Consider the following 10,378-nt stretch of genomic DNA (forward strand, 5'->3'; position numbering starts at 1 on the left):
TTGTTGTGTGGAAGGCTGGCCGCCGGTCTCTGGAGTACCTGCTATTGAGGACTCCGTCAGACTGTGCCTTCTCCCAAGATCCTCCGCCTGGCCTGGTGGAAAGCCCATGCTGCTGTCAGAGAGGGACAGGCGCATGGCGGGCTTCCTGGACAGAGGTTACGCTCGCGGCAATCAAACGTTTGCCCTAGCCAACAATATGACCTTTCTACTGGGCTCCATTGACAAGATATGCCACGAGAGATCCCTGTTATCCGCTGATGACATCGAGGAGATTCAGAACACGGCCAAGGTCCTGATGCGAATGTGCCGCACCATCGGCATCAATGGAGGCCGCGTCATGGACAATGCACAACTTGCCATGAGGCACCTGTGGCTTGGTCTCTCCTCACTCTCCGAGCGGGACCAGCGAGAAGTCCTGAGGCTCCCCCTGTCCACCTCTTCTCTTTTTGGACCTGACATACAGGTCATCATCGAGCGCCTGGAGGTTTTGGCACGAGGCTCAGAGCAGCTCGCCCCGCACCTGCAGCCCCACCATGAGCCGCACCCCCAGCGAAGAAGTTCTGCGGAGCAGCGGCATCCAGCCCCCTGGAGTTCACCGGCACCTAGCCAGACCCGGCCGTCTCCTGCCGACCTTCCTCCCGGGGCGCTGACCAGCCAAGACGGTCCCGCGCTCCCGAGCTGCGGAGCACCCCGTCTGCTCGTCCTGCATCTGCTGTTAAAAATGTAAATGAAGGCCGTCAGGCCCATGACATCTCTCAAAGAGCAGCAATCCTCCCCTTTTCCCGTGTTTGCATGACTGAAGCATGTCAAGCTCGGCAGGGCCCTTTCCCTCCCTTCTCTCGCTACGTGATTGTGGAGGAGGGGCGTGGTTTGCTCTCGGCTGCAGGAGAGAGGGAGGTGGGGAAGCGGCTCAGGGAGCGAGGGCAAAAGTGCAGCAGGTGTTGGCGATTGATTGATGACTGTCTTCCCTGCTAGAAGTAGTGTGCTGGAGCAGCGCGCGGGAGAGAGGAGCACAGCTGCACTGGCAGCAGGAGACTGGAGGAGCCAGCGCACGCAAGCCAGAAAAGGCTGGAGTCTGGGACGACCAGGACGGGAACTGCACGGAGTGGCAACAGGTAGAGAAGCCCGCTGGACTGAGGTGTGGGCTTTGGGCCCACTGACGTGCAATAAAGGGCGTTTGAGCTCGCTGGCTGTGGAGTCTCCTGTGTCTAGCTAACCCACGGTGGCACGTGTGTGCTACAGTGATAAAGCGGCTGAGAATGGTGAACGGAGCGCTGGACGCGCCGCGCCGTCACTGGCTCTCCCTCCACGATCCCGCCGTGCTGCGGCCGTGGACGCAGGGCACAGCAGCAAGCTTAGGCTGCTGGCTCTCCCAACGTGCGCGTCACACAAGCGGAGTGCTGCCGAAGTTCTGCCGGCACCTCGCAAACGCTCCAAGCTGCATTTTCCGTCTGCTTCTGCCTGTGTTAGCACAGTGAAGCATCAGAGCGGTGGAGCGCCCCGGCTCCGGCATCACTCATAACGCTCCCAGCTGCGTTTCTCCGCTGGCTTCTGCCTGTGTTAGCACAGCGAAGCGTCAGAGCCGTGGAGATATACCGGCCCGGGTCCCCGCCGTTGAGCGCCTCGGCCCCGGCATCACCCTCAAACGCTCCCAGCTGCGTTTTCCGCCGGCTTCCGCTTGTGTTAGCACACTGACGCGTCAGAGCGGCGGAGCTGTGCCAGCCCGGGTTCTCGCTGATGCGCGTCCCAGTCCCGGCATCATTACTGAGGTCAGCGGCTCGAGAAACTTGGGGATCATGCCTCCTCCGCTGGGTTTGTCCCCAACAAAGCGCTGGTCCGCGGCCCTGAAGCAACCACTCGCGCTAATTCATGGGACGCCCCCTCCACTGCCCTTTCGCTGGGGGCCCCGTCTCCCGAGGCCGGGAGGACGGGTGGGCCGTCCCCACAGGCCGTGGTACAGCCACTCACGCTCCGCTTCCAGACGTGGTGTGCTATGTTGGGACCATTTTCTCCCTGGTTGTCCAGGACGCTGAGAAGTTGCTATGCCCTGCAGTTCGCCTGTCGTCCGCCTCTCTTCAACAGCATCCTTCGTACGCGGCTCGCATGCCCTGCTGGGGCAGCCGCTCTTGAAGCAGAAGTGTTCTTCCTTCTCCGCCGGGGTGCGGTACGGACCTGAGCGGGGAGGAGGTGCACTCGGGCTTTTATTCCCCCTACTTCTTGGTTCCCAAGAAGAGCGGAGGTATGAGACCCATTCTGGACCTGCGGATCATGAACGCTCACATAGCCACCAGGAGATTCCGCATGCTGACGGTCAAGCACCTCCTGGAGAGCATCCACCCTGGGGACTGGATGACGTCGGTCGACCTCACGGACGCCTACTTCCACATATCCATTCTGAGGGGAGGCACCGAACCTTCCTGCGGTTTTTCAATACAACCGGCTCCCCTTCGGCTACCCTCTCGCTCCTCGCACCTTCACCAAGTGTGTTGAGGCGGCGCTGGAGCCGATTCGTCGTCATGGTCTGAGGATCCTCAACTACATCGACAACTCCCAGATAGCAAAATTCTTATGGCCCATATCTGGCCCATACCTGACATGTTCATATGGCCCACATACCACGTGGAATGATGGCACTTGGGAGGTCTGCTCCTGTTTGCCAAAAGTGGGCCACAACCAAGCCTTCACAATGCCAGATGTCAACCAAAAACAGGCCAAATCTATCAGAACTCAACCAAATGTGGGCCACTAACAAAATTCTTTTGTGCATAGTGGCCCAAATTTGGGTGAGTGCTGATTTATTTGGTCTCTTCTTGGCTGACATTTGGCGCTGTTGGTTTGGTTGTGGCTCACTTTTGGCAAACAACTGTGGACCACCTTTGTGCCATCATTCCATATCGTATATGGGCCAGAATAAAAGTGTACAGTGGCCCATATTTGGTTGAGTTCTGGTACATTTGGCCTGTTTTTGGTTGACATCTGGCATTGTGAAGGCTTGGTTGTGGCCCACTTTTGGCACACGGGAGCGGACCTCCCAAGTGCCATCAGTCCATGCAGTATGTGGGCCATATGAACATGTCAGGTATGGGCCAGATATGGGCCATAAGAATTTTGCTATCTGGGTTGGACCCGGTCTCCTGTGCTATTGGTGAAGTTTTGGAGTTTCTCCAGGCCCTGCTGGACAGCAGTCGCACTGCATCCACTCTAGCGGTGTTTGCATCAGCCATTACGGCGGGTCAAGGCGGCTTTGGCCGTTTCTCTGCATGCAGTCACCCGCTGGTGAAGTGGTTTCTGCGAGGGGCGTGTCAGCTACGGCCACTCCCCAGGCATGTGGTCTCTCCATGGGACCTCCAAACGGTGTTGGAGAGTCTTAAGGGACCCCCTTTGAGCCTTTGGAGCAGGCGGAGGACCGCTTTCTCTCCTTTAAGGCCGCCATCTTGTTAGCGCTAGCGTCCGTCAAGAGAGTTGGGGATCTCCGCGCTCTGTCGGTCCACCCCTCCAATGGTGTTCAGCCAGGATGGGGGACTCGTGCACCTCTGGCCTAACCCGGCCTTTCATCCCAAGGTGATCACTTCTGACTTCCGGTCGTGAGTGATCCGGATCAGAACGCTTAGCTCCCTGCCTGGCTTGTCTGGGGACGATCCACAGCTGCGGTTGCTGTGCCCGGTCAGGTCCCTGCGTTACTATGTCCAGCGCACAGCTAGCTTTCGCACTACGGACCAGCTGTTTGTGAGGTTTGGAGCCAGTGGACGTGAAGCCCCGCCTACCTCTCAGCGTCTCGCCCACTGGGTAGGGGGCGCTATTGCAGCTGCCTACGAGGCACAGAATCTCTCGCCGCCGGCAGTGATTCGTGCTCATTCCACACGGAGTGTGGCTGCCTCTGTGGCCCTGTGCAGAGGGGTCACGGTGGGTGACATCTGCCAGGCTGCCTCCTGGGCCTCTGCGTCCACTTTTGTGCATTCATATCTGTGCGGATATGTGCACAGACTCTGTGGCCATATCGGTTTTCAGCACGAACACGAGTTCTGTCGCTTAACCGTGTTGGTCCCTGTGGCCCGGCAGCTGCGTCCCGAGTGGGGTCGCGGCCCAGGGATTTCTCCACCTGCCGTTCGAGCTTTGCCTTGGCTGGCGGATGTTGTGACCCTGTCGGTGCTTAGCGGGAACAGGAGTTCTGCCGCTTACCGTATTGGTTCTTCTAGCCAGGCTGCCGCGAGGGGTTTTCCTGGCCTGCCGCTGTGGCTTTGCCCCGGCCGGCGTGTGTGTGTCGCTGTGGCGATGCTTGTGCACATCGCGGGCGGAGCTTCGATGTCCGCCTCATTCCTCCGGAGTTCTGCGGCCGTTCTGGACGTATGGTTTGTTTACTTCCGCCGTCCACACCAATCCTGTCAGCATGCCAGCTGGGAGTACATTCATCCCTACGGCCTCCGCCTTGGTGAGTACCAATAGCGAAGCCTGTAGGTGTCAAAGTTAGTGTCAAAGTTGAGAGGGCTTTTATTCTGAAATTCCACATCAGATGGAGTTGATCTTTTGTGAGTGTCATCCTGGGGTGGAGTACACTCAGTTTGAGGTGGAACGGTCCAGTTATAACAGGTACTTTTCCCATAAAGCATGAATCTTTGTGTACATACAGTACAGTTAGTGTCAAAGTTGAGAGGCTTTTATTCTGAAATTCAACATCAGATGGAACTGTTACTTTCTGGGTGTCATCCTGGGGTGGAGTACTCTCAGTGTGAGGTGGAACGGTCCAGTTATCACTATCAGTTTTTTTTTTTTTTAATGTTCACTTTTGTCCTCATGTAACTGAAATACGACCGTGTAAAATGCTTTTACTTTGAAAGACTACGTGATATTGACGTGCGCATTTCTGAAGTCCTTTGGTTTTGTGGAAGGTTGCTCTTCCTGTGAAATGAGGCGTTTGTCGCCATTACCGTAATGTACCATCAATGCGCGCACCGCAAAACATCTTGTGGGCTGGCTTGACCAAGTGTTTGTAGTTGTGTGCTGGCTTGACCTCAGTATGAATATATATAATCCAATATCTTGAACTGCTCAATCAAATACACATTTTGTAAAATCATGTTTAAACAGGACAGAATACCTTGTTCCCCATCTGGCCAGGCGCTATTAAAGTTTGTCCATCTTCTGGTCTTATCAAATCAATGTTGTTTGTCGGTTTTCCTTTTCCTTCTTTGATTCTCCGGAGTTTTGAGACCTTTCCTTTTGATTCAAGCAAACGTTTCTATAACGCTACACTTCCGGTGCACCGGAAGTGTCAAAATAAAAGCGCAAATATAAAATGCGCCTCAAAATAAAAGCATAGAGGGAACGACAAAATGGCAACACAAAGACATGCAAAAAAATAACAAATGATATCTCACAGATCCTTTTGTTACGAGTCAGTTACAACATGTGTATTTGAAAATATCAAATTTTTTTTTTACCATTGAACATAACAGCGAGTGGAAACCACACGGAGTGGATTACTGTGGAGATGATTGAACGAAGTGAAAAAAAATAAAAAAGGAAAGTCACAATTGCATTACCGTTTTTAGTTTATTTTGTTTGGTATATCTCACAAAATTCCACTCCCCTCATGTTGATGACTTTTATGAGCTTTTAACATTGTTAGTGTGTGATTAGCTCAGAAAAACTTCATTTAACATTTCTCTTCATTCACACATATTTGAGTAATCTATATGAATATTCAGTCCAGGCTCTACCCTCCGTTCAAGTGTCTGACACCAACAATGAAGCGCCAAATACAGGAGCAGAGCATCGTCACAAAACACTCAGTTTGATTGCTTGCTGAAAGAATTTGTTTTCCCCTCCAGAAGAAGAGCAATAAACAATCATATTTACTGAAAATGCACCTTCTGTGTTCAATATGTATTCAAAACAACACTGAATCTATTTCTCTTCTGAATCACAGAAACATTCTGACACCAGTCTGAAGAACAAAAAGTTGGTGATGCAGCCTTAATTCTTCACATAAGAGAGAAAAAACCCATTATGCATTTCAACAAACATCTAAAGTCAAAATGTTGACTGTTAAAAAGTTTCTCACTCAATGTGTGTATTCCAGCTGATCAGCTGCAGTTCAAGTCGTCAAATCAACTGAAATGTGAACATCAGCAGAGTTGCTGCTTCTCAGAGTCTTGATCTGAAGTCAAAAAGGGAAGTTGCTTCAAGAAGTCTCCCACCTTCCTGATTTGGTGTCAAAAGGACAATTCCTCAAAATGTCTCCAGCATCTCCAGCTCACTGGGGTGTGAGAGGCGAATATAGTTTGATAAGAACTCATTTACCCAGAATGCCATGGAGGACGTACAGGCACAGAGCCATGCTGGTCGTGCCGGAGTGTTGATGAGTTATAAAGCTGTTAAATAAATGGTAGAAGATCAGCTGTCATGCCTTGTCTGCATCTTATAAGTTTAATGTTCTGGTAACCCCAAACAAAAACACAAAGAAAGAATCATTGTGAAAAACAGCAATATTCTTCAGCCCCTCGAAGAGGTTTGTTCAAAACATTCTTCATAATCACCCATTTATTCCCAGATGTTGTAGCAGGAACTGAGCGTTATTTCCCAGCTGCTAACATCAGCACTCTGGAACACACCACACACTGTAAGATCAGAAGAGGAAGATCTTGTGCGATCTGTCTTTTGTTGTCTTCAAGTGTGTATTCTCTCAGTCGGGGCAGGTTTGAAGATTCCTGTTGTTCCAGGATGAAGAGGCTGACTGAGGATTGCTGAAGACTCTTTAGGATTGCAAGTTGCAGAACAAAAGAGCAACATGGACCTTTAAGTTCATCAAAAGACAAAAAATACACATATATATATTGACGTAAAGGCAAAAAGTTGACATGATTGAAGTTCATGTTTGATGCTCAATGAGCCAGTATCTGTTGCTTTAAGAGGCTCACTAAAGATGTGGACTTTCAGCTGGAAGGATTTGACGCCGTCCACGTTGACAGAGTCCTGACAGGATTGGGGGAGCAGAGGATTCATTTCACTTTCAAGACACAATCAGAGCCGACCGGAACAGGAAGTGTCTCTGTTCATGCAGCTCACTCTCTGTGCTGTGGACAAATCCTCAGCTGATGGAGGTGAAGGTGGTGAACAGCTTGATGGAGTGTTGAGCAGCTCCTGGTCCACTTTACAGAAGCTGAGAAACTCCACACAGACCAGTTCACTCTCTGAAGGTTACAGAGTCTCATTGTCCTCTGAAGGTTCAGTCCACACACTGATGGTTCTGTGTCACATCCAGAGGAACCCTGGTTCGATGCTGGACTCTCTCAGCTCTTCACACTGCTCCACTGACACTCAGCAGATCTTCTGGTGGTTCCTCTGTCACTCAGTCTGGATGAAGCTCTGCTCTCCTCAGTAGATCTTCAGGACACACAGCTTCCTCTCTGCTCTCAGTTCCACCTGCAGAGAGATGAGAGGAGATGATCAGAGTCTCTGTGAAGCAGCGAGGACTTCAGTCCTGTTCAGAGCAGCAGTCAGCAGCTCAGAGCTCATGAAGGACCACCACTGTCAGACCAACACAACAAGCCTGTGGCTCCTCTGATTGGCTGACTGTGTGTCCTCTGCTGTCCAATCCTGAAGCTGCTCAGCGTTCTCCTCTCACAGCCTCACTGAGAGTCAAACACTGGATCTTTGTTCTCACACTGACTGTGTTTAGTACAAACCTGCTGAAAGCAGCATGGACTCACTCCAACCATCTACTGACCTCAGAGTCTGCAGGCTGCAGTCTGGACTCTGCTGAAGATCAACCAGCTGCTGCACATCTGAATTCTTCAGCTGGTTCCCATCCAGGTCGAGCTCCTTCAGGTGGGAGGGGTTGGACTTCAGAGCTGAGGCCAGAGAAGAACAGCTGATCTTTGACAAACTGCAGTCCCACAACCTGAATAAAGAGAGAAAGCAGCAGAATCAATGAGGAGGAACCAACCAGATGTGTTGATGGAGAAATGAGCAGCTCCACATTACTGTGTCCTGATCAATGAGCTGTTCTGTTGTTGTGGATCTTCATCACTCACATCATCCTCATGTAAAACTCAGCCACACCTGCTGATGAGGACCAGAGGGCGGGTCCACATGACACCAGCTTTAAAGTCGTAGCATTGGCTCCCTGTCTGCTTCAGGGTGGATTTTAAGCTTCTTTAACTACTTTTTAAATGTCTTAACGGCCTTGCTCCATCTTATTGATCTGATCAGCTTTGACCACATCGACCCTCGTGGATCCTGAGCTCCTCCAGCAGCTCCTCTGATCCACATCAGAAGAAGAACAAAAACTCACAGTGAGGCAGCTTTTAGCCACGATGGCCTCCATCTGTGGAACAGCCTGCTGGAGAAGCTCAGGACTGCAGAGACTGCTGGGAGTTTTAAAAGAAGGTTAAAGACTCACCTTTTAAACAGACTTATAATTGACCTTTTAAATTCTTTAAATTCTTCCTATGTTATGTTATTGTTGCTTATTTGCTGTATTTTTCATGTCAATTTTAGGTAATTTTAGTATTTCAGTTTTAGATCATATCTATTTTATTGATGTATTTTCACTCTTTTAAATGCTCACTTTATTTTATTTATCCTAATTTAGGCCTTTCATTCTGTCCTTCATTGTTTTTTAGACTTTTATTACCCCAGTGTTTCCTCAGGGGGTCCAGTATATTGGGGGGTCCATGGGGCCCTTTGGCCCGGCTGGTTGGGGGGCTCCCCACCTCGGGTGCAGACGCCCCCGACAGTCATGACCTGTGACCCCTCCCAGTGTGGACGACCCAAATCTTAGCATTTTCCAGGATCTTCAGTGCCATGCCATATCTCCTTTGTGTGTGTGTGTGTGTGTGTGTGTGTGTGTGTGTGTGTGTGTGTGTGTGTGTGTGACTGCTTATGTTGAAGGGTTGGGTTCTCTGATTTGGTTTTGCTTTGTTTAGTTGTCGTCCCGTCATGGTTGGAGCTTGTTTTCAGCACTTTGTGCTGCTTAAAGTGTGAAAAGTGTTTTATAAATAAAGTTTGACTGATCGACGTCAACACAACAGTCACACACCTCCTCATGTCCACACACACATCAGTAACCTGCTGCTGAGCTCAGTCCACTCTCTCACTGCAGGATCAGAGCCTCAGATCACAGCTGCTGACAAACATTTCTCCTTCTACAACAGTAACAGACAGTCAACTGACCACAGAGCCTCCAGACTGCAGAGTGGACTCTCCAGAAAACCACACAGCTGCTCAACTCCTGAATCCTGCAGCTGGTTCTCACTCAGGCTCAGAATTTTCAGATGTTTCAGGAGGGAGGGGTTGGACTTCAGAGCTGAGACCAGAGAAGAACAGCTGATCTCTGACAAACTGCATTTCTCCAACCTGAATAAAGAGAGAAAGAAGTGAGATTAGAGGACAAAGTCTGATGTTGAAGTCATTGAGAGCTGAAGAAGGTTCAGACTGGAAGAGTTTAGAAATGTAAAGTCCAAACAGCTGAAGCCTCCAGGAGGAGAAGAGCTCTCATCAACATGCTGATCACTAACATGCTGCAGAGCTCAGTCCACACACACACACACACACACACACACACACACACACACACACTCTCACTCACTCACTCACTCACTCACTCACTCACACACACGCACACACTCGACAGCAGCTTGCAGGCACAAAGTCACAATTTCCGTGGGAATCGTCTGCTATTATACTTTGATACTGTGATACTTCTTCTTCTGGGCTGCTGTAACAGTGACATTTCCCCACCGTGGGATCAATAAAGTTTTATCTGATCTTAACTTCTCTTGGTTTTCTCCTCCTGAGTCCAGCTGTTCCAACAAACGTGCGGAGCATGAAGTTCATGTCCAGAAAGAAGGAACAGTATTTTTCATGAGCTAAAGATGGCGTGGTCCCCGAAAGTCGGAGCCAGATCAGACGATAGTCGCTGTGATCGTAAACCAACCAGAGGAAGCCCATATGGAAAAGATACAGATAAATCTTATAAAAAAAAAAAGAATTATCTCCTTTGTCTGAAACTTGTATGTAAAGCATACAATAGTGAAACCAGATATAAGATCCTTGGTAAATTTGAACAAAATGAAAATTGTATGATTTGGGTATTTATCAGAACAATATATGACAGTAATGTTACGTACAATATTCCAGTGGTGGGCCGTCAGGGCCTGCAATGCCTTCTCTGCTGGCCTAAAAATTATCTGAATTACAGACTGATGTAAATTATATTTTGTCCATAAATAATTAATAAATGATTCTAAACGGTATGTTCCAATTCCTTTCATAGTTTTCCCGTGGTTGCGCTGCTTCCAGACATGTTTTTTTCACATTAAATCATTTAACCAATCAGATTTCAGGCATCATCTGTTGCTTGGGCCAAAGAAATCTG

At 49.7% G+C, this 10,378-nt stretch overlaps 1 protein-coding gene across 1 annotated transcript in view; it reads right to left on the reverse strand.

Annotated features, from left to right (window-relative positions):
* The window catches only part of LOC115394669 (ribonuclease inhibitor-like), a 32,793-nt gene extending 22,956 nt beyond the window's left edge, over positions 1-9,837 (reverse strand). Inside the window, exons 1-3 of the mRNA XM_030100023.1 lie at positions 9,818-9,837; positions 9,175-9,213; positions 7,727-7,900 (exon numbers count right to left, since the gene is read on the reverse strand). Coding sequence (XP_029955883.1) covers positions 7,727-7,900; positions 9,175-9,213; positions 9,818-9,837 — 233 coding nt within the window. The remainder of the gene's footprint in view (positions 1-7,726; positions 7,901-9,174; positions 9,214-9,817) is intronic.
* Between the last annotated feature and the right edge of the window lie 541 nt (positions 9,838-10,378).

Source organism: Salarias fasciatus, chromosome 9 (assembly GCF_902148845.1).
Source record: "Salarias fasciatus chromosome 9, fSalaFa1.1, whole genome shotgun sequence".
Taxonomy (NCBI): domain Eukaryota; kingdom Metazoa; phylum Chordata; class Actinopteri; order Blenniiformes; family Blenniidae; genus Salarias; species Salarias fasciatus.